The sequence below is a fragment of the Rhopilema esculentum genome, chromosome 3 (genome assembly GCF_057945365.1).
Source record: "Rhopilema esculentum isolate cy_ngs chromosome 3, ASM5794536v1, whole genome shotgun sequence".
Taxonomy (NCBI): Eukaryota; Metazoa; Cnidaria; class Scyphozoa; order Rhizostomeae; family Rhizostomatidae; genus Rhopilema; species Rhopilema esculentum.
Window position 1 is genome coordinate 5,933,708 of NC_142817.1, and position 25,449 is coordinate 5,959,156.

At 35.8% G+C, this 25,449-nt stretch overlaps 1 protein-coding gene across 3 annotated transcripts in view; it reads right to left on the minus strand.

Moving 5' to 3' along the window:
- The window catches only part of LOC135692471 (uncharacterized), a 29,803-nt gene extending 6,056 nt beyond the window's left edge, over positions 1 to 23,747 (minus strand). Inside the window, exons 1-17 of one of the 3 annotated variants that reach the window (XM_065210600.2) lie at positions 23,186 to 23,745; positions 20,610 to 21,613; positions 20,163 to 20,364; positions 17,806 to 17,967; positions 17,469 to 17,550; positions 17,050 to 17,082; positions 16,525 to 16,687; positions 15,999 to 16,138; positions 15,178 to 15,297; positions 13,964 to 14,069; positions 13,131 to 13,174; positions 12,694 to 12,771; positions 12,404 to 12,431; positions 11,603 to 11,809; positions 10,702 to 10,772; positions 8,800 to 8,951; positions 8,165 to 8,305 (exon numbers count right to left, since the gene is read on the minus strand). In XM_065210600.2, the coding sequence (XP_065066672.2) occupies positions 8,814 to 8,951; positions 10,702 to 10,772; positions 11,603 to 11,809; positions 12,404 to 12,431; positions 12,694 to 12,771; positions 13,131 to 13,174; positions 13,964 to 14,069; positions 15,178 to 15,297; positions 15,999 to 16,138; positions 16,525 to 16,687; positions 17,050 to 17,082; positions 17,469 to 17,550; positions 17,806 to 17,967; positions 20,163 to 20,364; positions 20,610 to 21,613; positions 23,186 to 23,466 (2,859 nt within the window). In that variant the 5' untranslated portion in view covers positions 23,467 to 23,745 and the 3' untranslated portion in view covers positions 8,165 to 8,305; positions 8,800 to 8,813. Of the gene's footprint in view, positions 1 to 397; positions 8,306 to 8,799; positions 8,952 to 10,701; positions 10,773 to 11,602; positions 11,810 to 12,403; positions 12,432 to 12,693; positions 12,772 to 13,130; positions 13,175 to 13,963; positions 14,070 to 15,177; positions 15,298 to 15,998; positions 16,139 to 16,524; positions 16,688 to 17,049; positions 17,083 to 17,468; positions 17,551 to 17,805; positions 17,968 to 20,162; positions 20,365 to 20,609; positions 21,614 to 23,185 lie in introns of those variants that run through there. The other 2 variants (XM_089111242.1, XM_089111246.1) reach the window with 2 other exon arrangements.
- Between the last annotated feature and the right edge of the window lie 1,702 nt (positions 23,748 to 25,449).

A 25,449-nucleotide genomic window follows, 5' to 3' on the forward strand; every position in this document is an offset into this window, starting at 1 on the left:
CCCTCTGGTGCTGCCCATGAATTAAACACTGTTAACAGACATGCCCCGCTTACTGTTGCAGCTTTCAAGCAACATTTGATGTGACTATAAGCAAGGTAGAATATGTGAAATGTTTTTATTTTGTAAGACATGGCAGTGTTACATTTATTTATCAAGGCTGCAACCTCCTCAAAACAAAAAGTTGTATCTCTGTCTTTGACTATAAGCAGAGTCAAATGTAACTTATGTACAAATGGGTACAAATGTAATATGATGTAGCAGTGTCTATGGGGTTTCTCAATCCATCCAGGCTTTTGTTTAGGGGGGCTCAGGCCTGTGATATTCCCAAAAGATAACGTGCAAATTCCAATTGTTACACTCTACATATCAACGTAAAATAGACAAAAAAACTCAATACCACCTTAAAAGCTTTTGGCCACTAATGTATCCAATGGCGACTGGAAGTAAATATATCACTTTCCCTCTTGAAATAAACTTCATTACAAACAACGGTAATCGGTTGTTGTTGCTGTGCAATAAAAAACAAATGCACCGTAGGTTTTCTGACGAACCCTGATTGGCTGTGCTGCGCATGCGGCCAACTCACGGACGTACGCGCATCATTTTTTGCCGCAACGGCGCGCCATAGAGCACAGTGTAGGGCTGGGGCTCTAGACAAATTGGCAAACTTTTATGGCATAGTTTTTTCAACATTATCTTGGATGCCGCAAAACTAACATCATGTTTCAGCAAAAATCTCCCAAAGCCCCCCCCCCTGGCTCCAGCTTGCCTGCCACTGCCTGACAAAGGAGGCTTTGCAAACTTACAGATGCCAATATCAAACCAAAAGGGCTTTTTCCATCAAAATAACTTTGCCTGCCACTGCCTGACAAAGGAGGCTTTGCAAACTTACAGATGCCAATATCAAACCAAAAGGGCTTTTTCCATTAAAATAACATTTAAAAAGTATGCACAGTCAGGCCTGGTGCTAGCTACTGTGCTCAAGGAGGGTTTCCATGTCCCATTTGTCAACAAAGTTGGTGAGTCATCTTTTATTTGCGAGCAAGTTTGGAAGTTTGCCGAAAAAACACATAATGGCAAACACTTCCTTGTTTCTGCAATGAAATTTTGTTTAAAAGGGATGCCACACCCCACAAGCCCCCTTAATAGCTATAATAGGTTTAGTTGTACCTATTACTTCGAGTAGTCGTCAGAGCGAAGAGCAAGACAGAAATATCATGCGACTCGTAGCGAGAATATAAACTGATTCGTCATTCTTAATAAACTAAAGGTTATATATAAGTGAAAGGTTAGAATAATGATGTGATATACAGTCCTACTATATAGCAACAAGTCTATACGCATTAAGGGAGTACAGGGTCGGATCCAGGATTTTTTGTGACTATAGCTCAAATCTTTTGGGATTGGGAACACGCCTTTCTGCTTGTGAAACACGCCCACTATATGGGTAAATGCTGTAACCATGTGTGTTTATAGTCGCTTCGTATTCATAAGTATTGCTTCGAACTTCCTTTTTCTATTTCCTGGGACGCTGGAGAAGGGGGTGTGGGCTTCAACCGCTCCTGTTGTCCTTTGATAGGAGGGGCAAAGGTGTCAGAGTTTCCTTTTTAATAAATTGCCATTGAAAGCGGCCATTTGTAATAGTCAGACAAATTCATAATAATTTCTAGACGTCTCATAACTTGTAAAATAATTCCTTATGCCGAAAGTTAGCCTTATGCTAAATTTGTAGAAGCTGAGAATTATCTTTCAAATGCCCTTTTCACCCAAGCCTGCCCCCCTCCCTTTTGCCGCTTTGTCGTTTCGCCGTCCCTGTCTACTTCCTAGTGGGTCCTTGCCTTTGAAGATACATTACACGGGACACATGTTGTGAAAACGAGCTATAGTCCAATGTTGCTTTACAAGGGACAGGGGGGTAGCTTGGAATATCCACTATAGCTCAATGCTGGTTGGTTACTGTCAACAAAGAATGGAACTTCTGATTCGTCTAAGTTTTACTATTAGACCATTCTGCTCAGTGTTTTATATCTTATCTGTAGCATTGTTTGAAATATTTTGGAAGCATTGTGATGACACATTGCCAGCATATATTTGTAGATCGTATTTGATAAGCGGATAGGCTGTTTTCAAATATTGATAGGCTTGATAGCAGAGAAAGAATAAACACTTGTGGGGATAAACACATTTTAGGGACTGCAAGGAAACTTTGACTTCTGAAAATCAAACACAGAGATTTTGACTATAGCTCGAGCTACAGCTGTTATAGTCTGGATCAGCTCCTGGAGTATATAAGCATAACAATCTTTGACCCTGGCAGAGGGAAGAATTGACAAAAATAAAAGTATTGAAACACATTTCAATCTCTTTCAAATGAAATTTAAATAGATATATTTTACAATTTGAATGCTATGTTATATATACACAAAACATGTTTTGATGTTTGTTTGGGAGACCTATTACAGATTTCTGCATAAAATCAGCTTAAGAATTTATTTTCATCTGTCTTTGGAAAGGTTCAATTAAAAATAAGGTCAAACCTGCAAATCTATAAACCTGTAATAGGCTCCCTGTATTATTGTGCATTAAAAAAGTTTTCATTCTTATGCTAAAAATAGACAATTTTGAACAAATAAATGAAAATTTACTGCTAAATGTTGATATAATGTGATCATAAAGACTGATTTCCACTAGGCGAATTATTTTGCGTGAATCAAAGATTTTTTCAATGTGAGCATGCATGGTGTTATTTTCTCAAAATTTGCAGCAAAAAAATTGATTCGCAGAAAATAGATCACGGTCCTACTCTATTGCTATGACTATTCATTTGATTCGTGCGAAAGGATTTGCCTAGTGGAAATCAGGTTTAAAATGGTTTACAAAAAAGAAAATGCTTGGATTAACAGAAAATCATCTCACACCAGGGAAACCAGGCCAGTTTGCAGAGAATGGCCCATTTTGACAAGATTCTGGGTGCATCAACAGCTCTACATATCAGGGGTCATAAGAAAATGCCAGGTGTGCCAGCACAAAAAAATTTCCTGTTTATAATTTAAAATATCTTCTTTATTGATGCACCCTAAATATTAACAAGTCTGAATCTTGAGTGTGCAATTGCCAGGCTCTGCATAATGGAAACAAGAAACCTATAAGCTATTTTTAAAGAAACAAATTAAAGCTTTCTGATTGGGTCAAGACGAGGATCAGTGACACAGCTTATAAAATGTACTAAGAATACACACAAAGTAAAAAATAACTATACTGTTCATTAATTTGCATTTAAATTTCTGTGACATTTTCTTTGAAAGGGCATGGCAAGGCTATAATTGATAGAATGGCAATATAATAATCAGTGTGGCCACCTACTTAACAAGTTTATCAAATTTAGAAAGATTATTTAAAGAGATTAGAGTGGGCGGATGACATTGGGTCACACTGACGAGCCAGGTGCAGGTTTCAGGTTAATTGAATTTCAAAAATATTATGACGTGAGTTCATCTTATTTGCCCTTCCAAAAGATATCAAATGTATTTGAGCTTTGGAAGAGCTCTGTTAAACTCATGCGAAAATCTGCGTACATGCTGTGCTGTGTTAAAAAGGTGACTTATTCCAAATCTAGGCCAATGAATGAGTGCGGCATCAATTCTTGTTTTTGCCTTGTGACCCCTGTGCTATCTTTGAATCATATTTCTCTGCAAACTCTTTAAAGAATGATTCAGACGTAGACCTTCCTTCAATTTGGGGTTGTATACTCGGCATTGAAAGCAAGGAAGCCAAACTTCTTTTTCTTTCCCATCTTTTTGGAACTTCAGCAGGTTTTGGTAGGTCAATGCTTGTAGCTTCGAGAACAGCAGGCTGTTTCTCTAAACTCTGTAGATTTCCTGTCGATAAATTTCTTGATATAAGTTTTGGCTTAGAAGTTTTCCAGACGATTCCATCAGTTTTATCTGTTTCTTCTTCAGACATTTTCTAGTCCTTCGTTTTCCCACGGGACGCTTTGTCAGAGGTAGTCCCAGTGGGGAGGACGAATAGGCCATAGTAGTCTAACTCTCCCTCGCAGAGGGTATAAGAGTTCATTGAAAATAAGAACCACCGCAACTTGCGAGAACAAACGACGAAAAAACTATAGTTGGGCATAATCAGAGCAAAAGTAAACGGACCAGTTAATGTATATATAAATGGTCCACCCATCCGACACCACCATCTTCTATTTTAAATTTATACACAGAGAAAAATGAAATTTTACCCAGCAAAGTGTCTCAAAAAATAACAGTAAAAGAAGAAAGGGTTACTTTTTTTTGCATTTACAAGCCCAACCGCGGACAATTTACATAAAAGAACCCAACAATACAAAAGGCGGACACTGTTTAACAATCCACGATAAATCGCTTCGAAGAGAAATCCCTTTTTTATTAACTTTGATGCACTGAACAACGATCGTCAAACACCATCTCAATATCTCAAACTAAATCTAAATGATTTTCTTACCATGGGCGTATCGAGGAAGGTCGTGGGGGAGTTTTTGAGGAACCCATCAAAAATCTTTGGCTTGTCGGTAAAAGTTCAGATTGGGCATCAATTCATAAAATTTTAGAGAATGTGCAAGGAGTTTTAATTCACTTAAATGAAAAGCAATGCTGGGAAAAAAAGCTGAGAGATTATGCCCCAATCTGAAGAAAATTGTGTTGCATAAGCAAAAATATCTAGCAACGACACCAGAAAATCGATTAGAACCATCAAATAGCTTTCAGCCTGTGAACATTTATTGAAGAAAAAGTTTGCGTTATTGAATAAGTACTTCAAAAAGTGCATTTCCAGCAATTTTGTAAGCATCAAAATACGAAAGTGTTTTCCCTTCGGTGGCAACCATGGTGCCGCCTTGGACAGTGTATTTATATCCTGGGCTGTTTCCGATCTAAAGGGTTGGAAGATCTAATGATAATATGTAAATAAATATTGTGAATCAACACAACAATATATTGCGGAGGACGGTTTTCAATCCGGCAAATTCGTAGTAAAAAAACCCAAATAAGGCCTGCCTCGCAACGGCCTTGGGGCCATATTTTGAAGAAATGTATCGTCCAGGATTTTCCATTAGTCTATAGCGATGTTGTTGTGGAGTTTGATAATAAGATCACCGCTACAACGATACTCAAAAACACTGTTAGGTTTTACAAAGAATAACATACTCTATTTGAAAATGTTCTTTCACGTCCTGTCAGTAATTGACTACCCCCTCTCCCTTCATTTGAAGGTCTTTCAGTACGTCACAAGTAGATAGAGATAGATCGGCGTACTTCCGAAATCTTGTACTTTTCTGCAAATTTCCAATAATTTGAAGGAAAATTTGAAGGTATGCGGGGCGCCATTTTGACCCTTTGCCCCCTTGTGACTTCATCCCCAGCACACCAGTGCATACTAGGGAAGGAGTGGGTTTCTGACAGCTGCTAAATATAACCAAGGCGAAACCTATCCCCGAGAGCACTCTTCCATTGAGAGAATCTCTCCAAATAAGGAAACACACCCTCTTTCGGATCATATCATGCTGTAAGTACAACATGCGCTCTGTTGGCTTAGCAGCTGACACGCTAAGACAAAATTTAGGCACCAAAACTGTTTCCAGAAAATTCAGCTCAAGAAACACTGAGATCATGAAAAAGTAAAACAGACTTGTGCGTTCCTCTATTCAGAACATCAATGGGCAGAGGTATATTTCGTTGGGCTAAGGTATGGAACCAATTGAGCAGATACGCAAACAGGCAGCTTCTCTTTTTTTCAAAGAAATGATTGGAGAAAACATTGTAGAGGCTTGCTTCTAATTCTTCTTTCATCTTTTCTTTGGAATTCGCTATTGAAATTCCTTATATTTTAATTTGCAGCAAGGTCCCTCATAAAGCATTCTCAACAGACTACTGTCATCTAAAAATATAAAATGAAATTAAAATGAACAAGGGAAAAGGAATTGACTGTGCTGAGGAATTTTCTGTTCGGGGGCTAAAAAATTGAGGGAGCACCATCAACCCTGCTCAAGACTACTAAAAAGGATTTATTGGTAGTTTAGTCAGGCAGTTAAAAAGCAATTGACGGATACTTAATTTGTCAATGACTATACTTGCGTTTCTTTGAGTGTCCAATAGTTGATTGACATATGGCTTGTGCTACTAAGTATCTTTAGATTGTGCTCAGGAGCGAAATGCTACATTGATGCAGTAGATCCGGACATAGTGGATGCTTAGATCCATAACCATGTCAAAAATCACATAGAAATTCAAATTGAGACAGGGATTACGGAAAAATCAACATTTACACACAATTGTTTTGTTATGGAATTGGTGACAATTACAAAAGAAAATACAATTAAGTTCCAAAATTTCATACTTTTCCAGAAAAACTAGCTTCACTGGAAAACATCGGCTACTGAATTTAAGAGAGATGCATACAAAAATATTCTTGTGAATTAATCCTTTCATTGTTTACACTGGTAACAACTCCATTTCTAAGAATTTATAAGAGATCTTAATTATTGTTATTACAAACAAATTATGATATCATTCAATACTGGTTAATTATAAGGTGGGAAAATTTCTAGATACCAAAATGCTGAGGAATGTATTATCATGAAGTCTTTTATAATGGAACACTGACTGAAAAAAATTTATTTCGAGACATAGAAGGATCTGGAGCAATCTTTAAAGCTAACTGACCGTTGAAACAGTTTCCAAATTCACTTAGTCTTTGCTAGCATCTTCGCGTAAGTATCGAAAGAGACAGTGTTTCTTTGACGTTGGGACAATCGGTGTCGGTTCAAAAGAGACCTGATATACCAAAAGTCGGAACAATCGGTATCTATTCGAAAGAGAACTGATTAGTTTACTGTTGAGACAATTGGGTTCTGTTGAGACGATTGGGTTCTGTTCGAAAGAAACTGGATATAATGAAAGTCGATACGATCGGAATCTATTTAGCATCGGCCTAGCCTACAAAAGAGCACTGTTACAACAATCAAATCGAATTTTAAGTAAAATGCTATTTTCCTGGGAATTGTATGAATCCTGATTCGGTACCGTTACAAATCATAATTGTCTTCCAACAGAACTGAATCTGGGGAGCTTTTCGATCTTTATCGGCTGCTTATACCGGACCTATAACCGCAAAAACCCGGTTTCGGTCATTTTGTGGATCAAAACACGGCGTGTGTAAAAAACGTATCCAAACAATCGCCGTCTACACTTGATGGGGTACCTATCAGCTTTTGTTCGATCTAGTTCTGCAGGAAAAAGGATGCGGGAAAATGAATGGGTGAAGTTTAACCTTAAAAGAGGCAGCTTAACGCAGGCTCTTAGACTAAGTCTACGAATGATTTGCAAGAACAACATGAAAAAAGGCAAAGCAGCATGAAATTAAAATTTTAACCAAGAAGCTTCTATATACAAAGTCCATCAACAATTTGTTCTATCTTTTCATTATTCTGGTACAAAGATGGATACGGGATTCAAACGGGTGATAGAATAATTTATACCCAAAATGAACATGAAAATCAATCTAATTTGAGGGGTTAAGGACCAAAATTAAAACAAAAATTGAAGCAAACCTTAATGGTGCTTTATTTAACTTTCCTTTATGAGTTCTACATGGATATTCTGCAAGTATTCAAAACATATATTTCGAAACAAATGTGATATTTCATGCGAAGCTAACCGTAAATTTTGGAAAAATATCCGAAACTGGAAGCTATACATGTAAAACATAAAATGACATCAGGAGGCTGGGAGGGTGGACCTTTTAACGGTAACAAGACTAACGCATACTTAAAAGCGTTCAGAAAGATGCCTAGAACTCTGTGATCCTTCTTGCACTAAGGTTCTGTGGCCTTAGCGTAATAATTTCACAATACTCATCTTGGTGATTAGAAAAGGCCTTTTCGATGCATACAGATGTTGAAGTTCTTGTGAAAAACTCAACAGATTTGCACAAATAATCCAGGTTCACAAATTAGGTTAAAAATATTTTACGCAAGACATAAGTACCCCTGAGCACCCTGAAATTCATATTATTAAAATTTATATAAACAGTTTCAATATCTATAAACATCTGTTTACCAATGAAATTGAAATTATACTGTTTTCTCCATTATGTCGTCTACCTCTTCGAAAAACGTTGATTTTCCAACCTCACGACGCCTGTCACTATTTTCTACGGACGTTTTTCTTCTTAAACTAAACCCAAACAGCGTGTGTTTTCGGCGTGGAACAGAAGACGAATTCTGAACTGCTTCACTGATACGCGGGAGAGACGAATGTTTTAATCTCTGAAACGGAAGCAAATAAGATTGAATTTAGTTCCCTTTTACACAAAGACACAGATACCAACCAAACAAAACATTTCCAAGATACATTGCATACGATATGTTATATACAATGTCTAAGATATAGGATATTTATGCAAAGCAAACACAGTGTTAAGAGTTAGTGACATTCATATAGCAGATGCCTGTGAGGTTAGTTGCAGAGAGTGATATGTTGCATGGGTGTCCTAATAGCTGTGGACAAAACGTAGCCCAAAGGTAGACTGGGATGGGGCTGTCACCCTAGTATTACCATTAGAGCTGTGATAGGCTATTGTTTCATACTGTTGTTCTGACCTCTTATCAAAACTGTAAATTACGTTACGTTTTTAATTCGTTTGCTGTTTTGACGTTTGCTGTTGAAAAAGTTCGTTTAGTGCAGTTTCACAGTTGTAGGAGTCTGGGTATGAACTACGTAATAAAAACATTAACGTTTATGATGTACATAAGATGCTTACTGTATGATTGGTGTTTACATTTTACTCTCATCTTGAGTATTAACTTCAGAAATCACAGTATTAGATGATTCAGATCTGCGTCTACTCGAAGACGCGGGCTTCATCCATCTCATCGCGGAGCGGATCTTCTTCAGCGGGCGCGGTTCCCGCGGCTAAAGACGAGAAATTAAATTTTAAAATTCGTTTAACGATTTTTGCATGCAAGCATAAACATATTTTTAAATTTATGATTTATATTGGGAATTCATAGAAAATTAGGATATATATAGTAGGAAATAAGATAAATCCAAGAAAAACCAGATAAAAAGGAAATAAACATGTGGATAATATTTGGTCATCAATGACATGAACAGCATTCTTGTCACCCTTAATGTTCAATAATTACTGGCATACTTTTTGTGACTTGTTTTTATTAGGAAAATATTTTGATTTAGAAGTATGTTTTATGATACAAGCTATTTAAATTTTATTATTATTTCAATTTTATCCTTGTGATTTAAAACTATTTCAGGGCCGTGCCGTCAAAAGATGGAGGGGGCGTTCTTTTTTTTCAACGACACATATTTAAATAAAAAATAACAGCTGCATTCCTTTTTTGCAGACCCCTCCTTCCGACACCCTGTATATTTAAGAATTAATATGTTATATTTATAAAATGAAAATAAATATGATTTTAGGAATCGAAATTATAATTGGCTTAATTTTACTTTTAATTGACTAGGAAAGCTGATGCCTGATCAACGTATTTCTAACTGTGAAAGCAACCCCCGGTTAATTTCAACTGTCATATTTCGGTAACGACTCTCTGAGTCATTGTGTAGGGGTTTCGCATCCAGACTAAACGGTGTTAAACAACAAAAATTTATTGGTTAGAATAGAGATCTAAGTAAAAAAGGAGCTAACGTTTTTCATCGTAGACTTGTTGATCTTGAACAGGGAAACAATTTCATCTTTGATTGACTTACTTTAGATGAAATTCTAAACTACTGCAGAAATTTGGAAGTCATCTATTTTAGGCAGGTTGCTAAAATAGGCAGCACAAGTGCTGATGTGAAGTAAAATTAGTGTAAACTTTTTAAACTAAAGACTGGTTAAAGAGAGCATGGGTTAACGTGAATCAGAACGTGAATTCGCATCTTTTGTGTTAAATATGAACAATTGCGAGACAAAGTTAGCAATGCCACGTTGAAGACACACATTCATGACGTTCAAAAGTGTTATTTTTCAAATTCAATTGTTAGTATTAAACAGAAAAATTAGAATCTTTGATCGAAATAAGCCTGTTGATACGCTTCTTCTCTTTTGTAATGTGCGAAAGTCGTAAATGCATGATTAATGGGTTAGTATGTTACGCTATTAGTATGTAGATGATTTGAATAGCTTAGATAGCTAAAAACACGAATATCTTATACGATAAAGGTATAAAAAATGCTCTAATGGCTTAGACATGAAAACATTTCCGCGCAAAAAATATTCTGTTGATATAAACTTTGACTCCCAATCGTTATCTAAAAAGATATAGGTACAATTACACTTGATATTACGCGATTCGGTCAAAAAGTGACATTCCTTTATCTACCAAATTTTTTCATTCCAAACGGAAGAAATAATTGTTATGAAGCAAATGGATACCAAAAAAGCAATTATGGTCCATCCAGGCGGTCATGATTTTTTCTCTTTGTTGGTAATAAAATTAGATTTCAACTTATCGCATGACACATACAAGAACGGCATTCCCCGATGGGGGAACACCCTAGGTTATTTCTTGGAAACATGACAGGAAAAAACCTGTAAATTACAGCGAGGTATCCAGTATTTTCTGTGGTGAATGATGCACTGCAAAAACCCTGGATACATCTTCATTCATCAATCAAATTATTCATGATATTACAAACATCTCACCGGGTTTATTATGGCGTTGTCTAACGAATTCGAACTATTTGACCGCCTCATAGATGGCTCCGATTCTGTGTCTAAAAGAATAAGACGCATAGTCAATATTGAAGTAATGGATCTAAATATATAATAAATGATAAACACGATGACAGATGTGATAAACTTTTTCAATTAGCTGGTTAAAAAATCCCTGCGTTTTCTTTTCGACCTTCCATTCTACAGATAAATGACATTGAACTACTACCGTTGACCCCTAATTTGATCTTTGGCCCCTTAGGTTAAATGCACTAGGTTGAATTCTTTGGTGTTGATCCACTCCATTGTTTCGTTTATCCACATTTTATGAAGACTATTATTTTTCCAATTGCAAATTCTTCCATGACGTTGAGGAGCTGGGTTGGTTTTTGGAATATGGGAAAAGAGTAGGGGGAATGCAAGAACAGGGATGGAAAATCTTGGAAATTACCGTCACATCATACAAAGGAAAACGATTTCTTTACTTTATACCAAATTCAATTAATCTGATCAAACAAGGTGCGAGAAAGAAGGAGTGGGAAATCTTGGTCAGGCCACAAAGTGAGAAATGCTTTTGGATTATCTTAGGAAAAAGATGTCAGATTAGGTGGGTTTCAAATATTTGTCAAAATCAAGCATGTTCATCAATAAACTAAAATGCATCAAAGCAGACAAAGTGATATTGGACGAGATGTTTCAATTTAAGAGACATGTTTAAACGCTTCAGCAGTAACTTGTGGCAGATGATGATTCCTGATTCATATTGGGCTATGAAAATGCCACATTCTGCTAGTTGGCCAACAATATTATCTTGGTAGGGAAAGCTGCGAAAACATGTGAAGATTAACTGACGGTGATTCGATGAACTACAGAAAGGTATAAATAAACACACCTGACGCAGCCTCGCTTATATTTAACATCGACGAAGCTCTGTTTTTCGAAGTCAGTTCTTCAGCTTCCAGTGAAGTTATTTGGACATTCAATAAGCTAAGAGTTTCGCCCCCTCCTTCTGTCTTTCGTTTGATTTTCTTTCTGTCCAATGTCATACTTTGTGGTCCAATATAGTTGCCCCTGGCTGCATGTTTTGATTTGCTAAGAGCTAAAAACGACAATAGATATACGAAATGAGATCGAAATGAAATTTGCTTTGCTCTTGTCAGTATGATAGTAATGAAGATGACAATGATCTAGAAAAGTCACTTTTAATAGAAAACATAAATCGTCTAGTTACTGAATCTGCACGAGCCGATTGTTTGATTGTGTGACATTGTAAAACACTTCATAAAATCATTTTACAATAATCTGTGCTTGTAAATCATAAATAAAGAGCATTGCCAGACCAAAAGGAGCAATCGGTCTAGCGTGCACCTCCCGAACATTATAAGCGAAAAACCATTTCTACTTAGATATTAAGATCTCTAAAGAACTCTTTTTATTTGTAAAGAGTAAAGAGAGAGAAATGTAAAGAGTATCTAAAATCCAAAACTAAACGAATTTTTTCTCGAATGCCCTTTTAACTTTGAATTTCATCTGCTCTCACATTTTTAATCCTTTTAACTTACATATTTTATCTGTTTACTCTCTTTTCCTTCCTTTTCACAAGAGAAACATGATAATAGCAACTTGTAATCCTTAAGTTTTTCATATTACAATACATAAGTTAAATTGTCATAATTCTGATTCAACGACGTACCTATTCGAATATTGTTCATTCCAGTTGTCTACAAAGAAAAAACGCGCATTAAAAATGATTTCCGAGACTTGGCAGACGCAAATAACAACAAAGCTATCCAAGAAAATTTTGCAGAAATAATATTGCTGAAAAAATCGAACTGGAAAATTAGGCGTTTCTAGATTTGAAAAGTCATCATTCGATAAATGCAAATTAAAACTGACCGCACACCTGAAAAGTTAACAAAAAAGGGACTGGTACGGTCCTTGATATACTTAAACGACATCGGGGAAAATGACACAAAAATTTACCTCTCTAATACAGTCGTCAAGATCTTCTACAAACGATTTCCGCATTTTTTCGTCTTTTAGATTGAAACGAGCTACAGTCTAAAAGCAAAAAAGATCATAGTTGCAACAAAATAATTAGACTGTACTATCCTTGAAATTAAAACATCTGGTGCTACGTGGCATCAATTAGTCAAATGCTTTTAAAGCTACCACGCGTTCATAAATACCAGATGTTTGGTTTTCATTGGAAATGAATACTTTAAAAGAATCTGTTTAAAAGGGTTATAGCTCAAGAAAATCAGAAATCTTTCATACGCAAGTGAGTTTCTTGAGTAGCAAGATTTCAAAGCTCGACAGACATGAAGACAAAAAGGCTTGATTTATTCTTCTTGCCCAATATACTTCTACATCACAAAAGAAATACACAAATAAAAAAGCTTGTTTTTAGAAGATTGTACCTTTGAATCGATTTTTGTCTGTAGATAAACGCCGTATTTGTAATCTAAAAGAAGATGTTTCACATCAGATCATAGATAAAAATAAGACAACTAAAAGATTGTTTTAGAAGAGATGCTTTCTCATCACAAACTAAAACCTTTATAAAAAGTTATTTCAAAAATCGCTACAAATTTTGCGTGCATAATTTCATAATAAAAAGCAAAAATTAAACTGACTGATGGAAGACATAAATTCATTAAAAACCCATAACTCCGTAATTCATGCCTTCTGCGACAATCAGGCAAATATCACTGCACTGCAAGATTTATATCTATCAAAATTCCGATATACTTAAATCGAAAACAGTTTCTTTGTTCACAGAAAAATCCATGCTCAGGAAAAAAACACTTCCCGCGCAAAAGACATTCCTTGAGATCATTCCCATGCATAAAAATACTATTTTTATAGTTAAAATAACATATCCTTACTATACTACTAACAAAATTACTGTACCATGTCTCCAATTAGCAGTCACGGTAAAGTGCTCTTAAAGGTATATTAAGAGAATTCAGGAATTTTTCCTGAGGTGAGCTAAGGTGCCAGATCAGAATATAAATAATTTCTTGACCACTTGAAATCACCCTGACTGCTACTAAAAGAATTACAGGCATAAAAGCTAGGCTGCATTTACCCTTCAACACCTTACCAAATTTGAAACCAGCATTCCTTTGGGTGAATGGAAAATTTGCATAAAAGAGTAAATCTAATTTTTCATAATAAAAATCACGACGAAGGAATTGTAAGCCCTTTATTGGCATCGACCTGCAAGCAAAAAGAAATTGAAAAGACTTACGTTCATTGCTAAACTCGGCCAACTGCATGCCTAGCAACTTATACGATGCTTTTAAGGTTATTTGCCCACCCCCGTGACCACCTTGCCTGATCCTTGGCTTTGCCAACTACAAAGAAAAAAGGTTTCTTTAGAAATGATGGCAAAAACGAATGTATCAGAACAAATTGAGGTTAAAGAACATTGCAACTTGACAACTAGCTTGCAACTTGACAGTCAGGTTCTATGAGCAACAATTTTAGGAGTAAAATTAGATTGACAATCAGGTTCTATGAGCAAAAATTTTAGGAGTAAAACAATTTTAGGAGTAAAATTAGATTAAAGAACGTTTACACAGTTCAAACATTCAGAGTCAGGCTCTGTTTCTAAAAAAGGACGAGTTTTGGCTAGAAACGTAGCAATGTAATGAATATTACAGTTAATCAGTATGCTGTAGAGCGCCCTGAAACCCTCTTAAAATGCTTTATAGGTTTGGTGTCGAGTACAAGGCGGTTCTGACTTGTTACTCAGAGTTCCTTGACTAGTACAAAGCATGAAACCTGGAGAAACAGCCTAAACCGCTCCTGTTCTCCGCACCAAAAGCGCTGCAAGTAAAATACCCAAGATAGACAATGTAATCCTTTGATTATTCATTTTACGACCCGAGGTGTGCAACTTTTCCAAGCTCTGGGGAGAGCCAGATAATTCTTATGGCACAGGTAACGGGTGAACATCAGTTTCAAGTAGCGTGGAAACCACCTATAACTAGCCTCACGGGTACTGCATGAAGGAATCTTACGTATGCTGTCAAAAAGGCAACTTGAAAGAATCGAGTGCATTTCTGTTTAAGGAATGCTATATTGTACAAGATTAGGTACCTGCATAAAACAATGTGAACAAAATGCTTTGACACCGTATTCATTAAGGATAGAAAATGCCCACATGAAATAATGCAGCGAATTTCGTGACAGTTCAATTAAAAACACCATAAATGTTTATAACAAATAACAAACTATATCGATTCATTAACTGCTAGATACTTGAATACCCATTTCCAGGGACGCCCAAACGACCTCTCATTCATCGATGAACCTCTCTTGTGGTGTAGTCATCAAGTATCTACCTATGCCGTTACTGTAAGCTATACATTGTTGGTGGAACAATAACAATGCCTATAACAGTGACAAACAATCCACGTTGCTCTCTTTAGTTTGTTTTTCGATACAAAGCACACTTACCAGTAGCAGGTCGTTGAAGAGAAAGGCCAGTCTCATATGCGGTTTGTCGATTCTGTTTGGATCGTGGACTTCCTCTAGAGTAAACAGTTTCACAAATTGTCGATGAGGTTCTGCAATCGACTGAAAGAGAAAACGGGGACACGGTGACGTAAGACAGCAAATTGAAGTTATCAAGAAAAAGTAAAGAAAGAGCTTGAAAGAGTATAATAATGAGCACAGCAACGCAGAAAGTATTCAATATTTTACAGCTTTAAGTGCAAAACTCATTCAAACAAAAACAATTTTCTTCCAAGTTAAGTTAACGCAAAAGTTAGAAAAATATCACTACAAACAAAATCTGCTTCACTCTCTAAAAAAAGATTTGAAAGTTGTTGGCGGTTTGGTTGTTCAAGAATAGATCAACCATGAATAAGTTCAAGAATTGTCCAATAGTACCTTAGCTTGGTTTTGAGCCAAAAAAGACCCAGCTGTTTCAAATTCAAAACTAAAAGTTGACCGAAGACTGAACCAGGTTCCCTTCGCGTGGCTAGTCAAGCGAAGTTCTCTTCACTTCACACAAATGACATAAGACGGCACATATAGATTTCCAGATAATTAACATGTGCTCTGACAGCTTCTAATAGCCATAGGGAAGTTACTTTGGTAAAACTAAACAGCGCCACCTCAAGTGTAAGTGAGTAAGTATTTGAAGCAAATGTCACGTGATGTCACAGAGTGAAAGGCACAAGTGACGAACAGATGGCACTACAGATACAAAAAGATATGAGCAGGGCCTAAGGAAGAACTTCCATCGACCTAATTAGAAAAAGAAGAATACATACTGGTATCTTGCCAATAAAACTTTGTTCTATTTGCTTCAGCTGTGTCATGTGATCAGCTCCGGTTGAAAATTCGTTCTTCTGTATTCGATTGTAGATGTTGAGCAACATCTCGCGTGGAAAATCTTTGCCATCATCAGTACCTAAATGAAAGGTGACGAATGAACAAAAAATACTTGAATCAAGAGACGAATAATGTCAAAGAATTGACAAAACGTATTAAATAGTAGATATATAATTTGTCGGAAAAAGAGATCAACTTTTCAAACGAGTTACAGCCAATTTTTTCGATATTAATAGCAACAAATGCAATATAAATTTAAATGGTATTTAATTGCCCCCCCCCCCCTCCCCTCAGATAAATGAGAACTTAAGGTTACATTAGAGAGTACCCTTCATTAATAGGTAGAAATTCCGAGAGATACCTGCGCATTACACGCGGGTAATACGCTGTACATGAAGTTACACACAAATTTCACCAAGGAAAATAACCCGAATACCACAACAGTTAACACTTAACAAAGCTTACCTCGTAAATTGTTGATAAAATCATCTACAGTCATTTTACGTTTGACGTTTTCGTTATGAAGGTCCGTGTTAAGCATGGCCATGGCGTAACTTAGCAACAGGACTGTGTCAACGTTTATAGTCATTCCATCTGGATTACAGACTACATACTGTTCACTGAAGACCTATGAAGGAATACATTAAGCTATCAGAATTCAATTCATTTCACGGTCAATTCTATAAAAACACGCGATTTAGCGTTTAACACGGGGTTGCCAATTATAACTGTCCTGTTATATACACCAAAGTGTGTACAGTTCTGATTATCACCATCAAACACTTAATGACAAGGAGTTAAAACAGAAATTTTCATAAATATCATTGAAAATAATCTCTCTATTCTAAAAATATTCTAAAAAGAGCTTTTTAGAATACAGCTCTTTAGATTAAAATATCACTAGGGCTTTTATAGAGAATGCTAACTTTGATAAAATTTGATGCATCTATCACTTGATATTCGGGTAATTTTACAATAATTGATTAATACCTGGAGAAATCTTTCTATAGACTGAGCTTCCCCCTGAATAATCAAAACAGAAAATGTCAAGTATTTTCTAATTAAAATAACAAATTGGATTTTACAAATACACATTTATACACACTACATTGACAATGTAATCACAAATCAACGGCTAAAATATTGTTAAAAAAAGCTACGGGTAGCAATTATAATGAACCAAGTTTATGAAAAATAGTTAGCAAGCTAGTTCTGTTCAAGGAGTACAAATCTTTTAGCACCGTCATGACACTTGAGTATTCTTCAAAAAGCAATTTCGAAAATACGCCACATAAACAAAAACAACACATATATATAATGGCTTTATATGCAATTGCAGCTGTTTCAGACAATCTAGCTATCTAATGATGTAGAAAATAAGCAATTCGACTAGAAAAGTCAAGCCATACCGTTAGTTTAAAGTAAGACTGGAACTGTCGCAATGCTTCGTCGATTTCCTTGTTTGCAAAATCGAATGATGAAGCAAATTCACTAGTCAGAAAAAAATTCAGTATTTGAATGGGATTTTAAAACATCAACAAAGAATGGAAACTCCGCCAACAAAGAGCAATTCACATGTTTGCATGGAGGAAATGTTTAATGTGATAGAGAAAAACAGTTAAGCATACTTAAAAGTCTGATGAAAATGAATCGTGTATATATTGTTCTGTGCTATCAATGGAAGAGAAAGTCATGGTGAAAAACCATATGCTAATTCAAGTCCCACGTGTTAATCTAAATGAATACCTGAGAGCAAGTCTGTTCATTTCCTTCCGGAAGTTACCGAAATATTCCGAAATTTTCTGCTTGGCAATAGATGTTTCCTTTCGTAAAAAATCAGCAACACTTTTTGGATTATTCTGTATCAATTCATTGTCTACCAAGTATTCGATGCCATCCTCAGGTTTGCTAAAATAGCAAAATATGTCGTTGATATTCAACTAAGTAAAAACAAATAATTTCTGAGATATCTGTAACTTAAGATTCCTTTCTCAATTGAAAAAGCTTACATTCATCAATTAAACATAAATTTTGATTACTACAAAAATGTGCTCAGCAAATATCTTTAACTTTGAAACAATGAAGCTATTTGAATTACTTTGTGTTTGTGCACTTAAAAATGAAAACCAGAAAATATTTCAAATTCTTTATAACAACTGTTTGAAATTCTATAGTGGTTGTTTCAATGACAGTTGTAACCACTAAGCCCCCAAGCTTCCACTGCCATAAATCTATTTTCAATAATAACTGCCCAAAGTTCTACCCCATTTTGCCATTCTACTACACTCACTTTGTTTGTTAAAACACTATTTACAAGAAAATCTAGTTGATTTTCCTGAAAATTAATAAACTCTTGTAGAATTAAAACAAATGAATCAGTGTTTAAACAAATGTTTAAAACAGTAATTCTGTTTTGCAACTTTCACATTTTGCTTGGAGAGGTGACTATTGTAGAGGGGCGTTTCTTAGAGAGCGGCGTTTATTTCTTAAAGGGCATCATCATCATCATCATCATCATCATCATCATCATCATCATCATCATCATCATCATCATCATCATCACATCATCATCCTAATCATAATCATAATCATAATCATAATCATCATCATCATCATCATCGTATTCTGTTTAACATCAATTTTCCCCATTGTCTGGGGTTTGACCTCTCGTATAAAGTTATGTTGGTCTGATTGCATTACGCCAAGCAGCACTGATAACATTATTTTTATATCAATCCACACTTAATGGGAAAGGTAAAAATTTCTACCAATTGTTACAAAAATCATCCTAGAGTTTAGAGCTTGCTTGAACTGTACCTATTCATTCCTTAGAATATTCATTCTATTTCTCACTTTATTGCAAAGACAGGTTCCAGGCTGAAGTAACAGGTGGAAGAAAACTGAAACAAGGACTTCTGCAAAAGTTAATGTAATTTCAAATGAAGACAAATATTCTTTCAGGAGATAGACAAGAAATTTGAGATGACTCCCAACAAAAAAATAATCATTGGTGAAATAACAAAGATCTGTTTTTGCAATAGTTTTATAAAATATACATAAAAACATGGGATTTCTCCTTTATGCAAAAATTTTTACAAAAGCCCTGGGTATTTATTAGAGAGTAGGTTTGAAAATTAACTCAAGGTCTAAATTCAAGTTAACTTGGGATAGCGTGAAATAGCGTGAGATAAAGCGAGCTAACTCAAAATTAACCCATGTACCGATTCAGTTTCCACTTGAGATAGAATTAAGTATGGAAATACCAGAAATCATATTTTATTTGAGTCTTGCAGTTATGGCAGGCATCTTACAAGAACAATTTGTTTTACTGCTGCTTTTGAGAATGCATAGAAAGATAAGATTCTTTTGCTAGAAATGCCGTTAGGGATCTGCGCCAAGGTTTTTGAGTATGGAAAATCTACCAAAAAAGATATGCGTTTGGTGAATACGGCCAATTGGAAAAGGAACTTCAAAATGAGAATATGTTTCTCTTATTTCACAATTGACTTTTCATTGAGTGAAGAAAACTGTTTTTTAAATCTAAAGTAATGCTCAGTGCAAGTGCGTTGCGTAGGAATCTCAGTGGAAATGGTAGCACATTCCCCTCCCACGCATCGGCTTCTTTTGATAAGATGTTATCTCAAGTTAACTCATGAGTTTGAAATCAAAAAATTTTGTTTCCAAGCTCATGAGATAGTGTGAGTTAACACAAGTAAATTTTCATGAGATATATTTTGTAAATTTTTAATGAGCGTTTCTACTATGAGATAATTTTTAAACCATGTCAGATCACAAAATTATCTCAAATTAACTGACTTTAACTCATAGTGGAAACCAAGCTTTATGGGTTATGTTCCTTGGAGGAGGGGTTTATTAGAGAGAGAGAGCGCGCGCCACAAATCAAATACGGTAATTTGTACCAATTCTTCATATGAGGAGCATTAGACAAAAATAGACATGATATTCCTAGGTACTTCATGAGGATTTATGTCTTCTCCTGTTTATAGTTTTTGCAGCATATAACACAAAAATTGATTTGAAACCAACAGTCAGAAGATAACCAGATATAACAGGACACTAGTTAAAGACTTGGAAACTATTACCTGTTGAAAAGATTTATCCCAATTCTGTACTTCCATTTCCTAGATTTGTCAACAGTTGGAGGGTAACGATCATCATCATAAAACATTGATGATGCTGTTGAGTCATACACATCTTGCCTGTCATCAATTGTGTCTGATGAAACAGATGAAACAGATCCTACTGACTGTGCATCTCGAGCATAAACCTGCATGAGCTGTTGTGCTGAAAAGAAAGATTTTATCAAAACTTTCTGAACTTTCTGGATTCCAACAAGCTTGAAAATATTTCTTGCAAAGAATACACCAATAAGCAGGGCAAGAGAAGAGGTTTTGGAGGCCCTGGGACAAAACCCAAAGATGAGATTATTTCTGTGATCACACACTTAAGATAAGCTTAAATGCATTTCAGAATATTTCTTGCAGGCACTTCCAAGCAGTAACCTATGAAATATAAAAGAAATTTCTTACCATCAATTATTTCATAGCTATCAGAGCTGTCAGACCTTGTGATTTTCTTTTTTGATATTTCCTCACTCTCTGGACTTCCCTGCTTTTCTTCCTCAGCCTCATCATCCACTGATGCAGCCTCATTGTTAGGCTTTACTGGTCTTGATGACCCAAGTAGGGTTTCCTTTTCTACCTTATTTTCTTTCGGAGTACCACAATAGAACATAGTATCTGAAGGTAACAAAATTTTACGCCCATCACCATTGACAGCCCCCTTCTCATCTGCAACAATTTTCCCACGACTCATAGTCTTCAAAAATGATGAAGTTCTTTCAGTTCTTTCTGCTTCTAGAGTAGTGTTTTCATCTTCCTCTTTCGTTTGTAAGTATAAACTACTATCCTTTTCTTGGCCATTTTCTAGATCAACAATAAGGACAGGGTTTTCAATGTTATACATAGTATTTTGACCCCTTTTCCTATCACTGTCCAATATTCTCTCTGGATACCTAGTTATTGACTTTTTTCTTTTCTCTGAATACGCTCTCATTCGCTTGAAGCTTCGACTCAGGACCCAATGCCTGTAATATTCCTGTATTACCTTCGCAGCACTATTAGCCTTCTCTTTCCCTCCATATTTATTAGCCAGCAAATCATTTGTAACAGCTTGCAAATCAGGTGAAAGTTGATAAGAGTCTGCTCTTCCCTTACTATCATGCCTTTTCACATGAATTGAGCTAGTACGCTTTATTGACTTTTGTGGGGTTACTGAAGCTCCTTTTGCTTCTGGTGTTGATTTCACTGGTGTGTCTAGCAAGCTTGCGTAATCTTTATTGTATCTTACTTCAGAATTGCCCTTCTTGATGGCTGGAACACCATCTGCACTATCTAATGAGCTGGAGTCTCTGTCACTTAGTGCAATCTCCACTTCTTGCACCTCAGTTTCTTTGGTCTTTGTATGCTGTTGCTTAAAGGACTTCTCCACATCCATTTTCTGGTGACCATGAATATTTCCTGGGTTGTGGTTTCTATGGGAACAAATAATCCAAATGAAGTATTTAAAAAGATAAATATAGTTATTTGAGAGTTTAAGAAATACTTGAAGACCTGTCAAATTCTACATTTCAAAACTTTAGAAGACATCTCCCGTTTCATGTCAGCATTTAAATAGAAAAAATTTTCCATGCCAGAAAAACCAAATTTCTAAAACTTTTCTTGCCTTTCTAAAACATCCACAATCTTAACATTTTGGCTCCTTCGCTTTCAAATATTTTTTTGCCTGGAAAATCTGAATGAGCTTAGGAAAGATGTTGATACATAAATCATACTGAAAGGCTTTTTCTTAAATTGAAACACTTGAAACATTGTGACTCACAAAGTCCAAAATCCTTGGTTCATACACCTAGGCTAATCTAGTTACGGTGTGTTGCATCTGTTCCCTGTCTTCTTCAACTGGAAGCCACAAATCCTTAATTTAAATCATTTTTGTGATGAAATTGTTTCATATCAAAGGCAGAGTTCAATTGACTAAGAGATCATCAAGCCATGCAAGTTGGAGGCAATAGACACATCCCTAATTAAATATATACCAAAGCTGGTAAAAGATCTGCTAAATTACATATGTTCTTAGCTTGGTAGAGGAATAAGCAAATACTATAATATTTCTATTGCAAAGATAGACAAGAAGAGTGTTCTATTTTATACTATGTTTCTCTAATCTCACAATACCTAAGTCAATGGGAAAAATTTGGCTTTGTCCTTTTTTGATTACATGTGGCACATACTTGGTCCTTTTTTATTTGATATGCACACCCTGGACCAAAATCCTACAAAATGTTGAATTTGAACAATTTTTTCAAATTTTATTACAAAAAAAACTTTCATGGATAGGAACAGAATGTAGAATTCAAAAACTCCTTTGCTTAGTGTAACTTTTGAACATCCCTTTGCCCAAAAAGTGTACTGTTGCACATAACAAGTTTAAACATCCCCAACACAGTTGTCATCAAATAAACATGAATTGGAAGCATGCCTGTTAAAACATTCTCTATTGTCTTACATGACAGGGGGTCACACAGTTCTTATACTGTCAAAATCGGGTCGGTACCAACTTCAATATTTTTCAGACGCTTTTCTTGCCAAAATTTTTAACAGAACTTTAGTATATTTAGCAAACTTTCGCAATGGTTGGTGGTGAGAAATGCGAAATCATCACGTGTTTTATCCCATTTGAGAATGACATAAAAACGCCGCAAATAATGTTAAGGTTTTACTTTAGGCCACAAATATTCCCAGCCACCAATATCGATCATAACTCGGTAAACTTGATTTCATCGTTAAAAAAATGTCAAGGAATCTAAACGGGGTATACTTATTTCAGTGGAAATTTCTTTTTGAAAATTGACACAGAAAATCAAAAATAAAAAACTTTGTAAGTTTTCAATGGCGACAGTTCAATCTAATCTGCCAACAAAACAAGCGATTCAGCGCGAGGTTCAACAGCATTATCTCTAAACCATACGAATTGGATTTTCTGAGCCAGTTATCGGATTCATACTGGAAAGTTTGTTTTTATAGAATCGAAAAAATAGGCAACTCACTCTGGCCTTTCTTCTGCGAAACTGCGCTGGCATTGAAACAAATCGTTATTCTCGTCAGTCTGTGTTGCAATATCTCTCAAGGAATACGTGTCGTTGACACATCTCTTACTTAATAAAGCATCCCTTTCCTCTTCCAGACTCTTGACACTGTTTTTCAAAATTTCGATCTGCTCATTCTGTTGAACCAGGAAATTTTGCAACAGCTCTATAAGTTTGAGCCCCTCCTGGGTCGAAGTGCAAGAGTCCTTCCTGTCTGAACTCGCAAAGCTTAGCCGTGACATTTAGCAGGCTGTTGGCTTCCTCTGTTTGTTTTGAAGTACTGCTATATTGCTTTACGTACCCGTTGACGATACATGCTTTCTCGATCTATTAAAGTTTAACTGTAAACACTAAAAAGATGTGTACACCCAGCCTCCATGTTGTCGTGGTATAAGGAAAGTCTCGTGTTCAAAACGTCATCGACTCTCGTACTTTTCATTGGTTGACAAATAATTTCATCACGTCATATCTCAAACTCAATTAACATTTGTTTTATTATAATTTCAAAGGGAACGAAACATTTTTCAACAGATAATGCTGCTCTACTATTCTTCAAAGTTTCGACAGTTTCTCCACCAAAACATCGGGTAGCAGTGAAAATGAAGAAACAATGAGATTTTGATATGCAAAGAAATATCAATATTTACAAAAGTTTCCTTACCAACAGAACATTTGTTTCTCGCAAACACGGATTATTCTATCGCTGTAAACAGACATTTGACAAGATGCTTCCAAGATAGAATCATTATTTGAATAATTAAGAAGGATATTTATCGATGTCCATTTGAAATGGATTTCATCTTAAATTCTGCAGCAAAACTTGCAACAAGAATAGCGTCGTGGCAGGGCCTCAGGGCCTAAAATAAGAAAAATTTTACAGATCCACATTTTCTTATAAAAATTGGGCGTGGTACCTTGCTGGGATTGGCACAATGGACGTGGCAAATATTTGGCAAAAACTTAAATAAACGAAGTATAAGAAGCCGATTCTTTTCAATACAGTAATTGGGTTAATAAGAAAATTAGCAACATATAGTTATGTCTCAACTTATGAGCAAAAAGTTATCTAAAAGAAACCCTTTTACATTGTTTGTTCGGATATCTGTCAAAGTTATTTTTTCTTTCCTTTAACCTTGAAAAACCCCCTCATGTCAGTCTTGCTTTCCAGACTTTAGTGTTTTTGGTTTCTTGAAGCAAAATCTTTGCAGCTGTTCATGGAACTTGAAACTTGCGAGATCAAGCATATTCATTGCAATATTCATATATTTGAAAAGTGTAGATGGGAATCAGCCTCTCTACATCGGCAGAATTAGGATTTGCTGCCAAAATCCGTGACATTGTCTCGCCTGGTAGAATTCCTCTGAGAACAAGTTTGAGATCTCTGTGATCTTAGTCATTTATTTCTCAAATTTCAATGCATGATTGAATGAAATCTTGCTAAATTTTTATCCGGGGCAAAAGCTGGGTGAGGCTTTCAAAAGTCGTTTTTTGCTTATGGAAAGTTTTTTATTTGCATTCAGCCCATCAAATTATTTGTCATTCAAATATTTTCTTAAAAACGTTTTGATACTATAAAGGAGGTATCAAACGTTAGGGATGGCAAATAATATCTTCTCTCTGATGTAAAAGTTGTGCTTATCTCTTCTTATTCTCTTTTCGCGTAGTATGAAAGGATCATATTTGCCCCAATCTTGTTTGTACCGCAGACACCACGCACCAGCCCACAGGGGAGTGGCTGGAACGGAACTAGGAGGCTTGTCCCTAAATTTTTTACGGCCACGCCATTTGAAACACCGGAAAACACCCCTTTCAGAAAATATTTGCTTCTTTCTTTCCTTATTCATAAACATAACGATTTGGAGAAGATTTCGATTAACATAAACAAACAAAACCGAGTTAGATAAAATACAAATCCATCTTTGACAACACAAGATAAAGCACCATCAAAAAGAACAAAAACGTGTTCCCAGCAGAACTGCTACTAATGCGTTCGTTAGCGTAAACTTTCAAAACATTTTCTAACCTATCATTGCAAAAAATTTGGGAAGGACAATAGTCCCTGTAATGCCATATTCCTAATTGAATGTTCCTCCCAGCTACCACCGAGAGGCCTATCATCGTTCAGCTGCTGTAGCCTTGAGAGGAACCTTTCCAATGCTTCTCCAATTCAAAACACCTTAGTTTAATTGCTTTGCAAATTTTTCTTAAATCTACTGTAAGATATC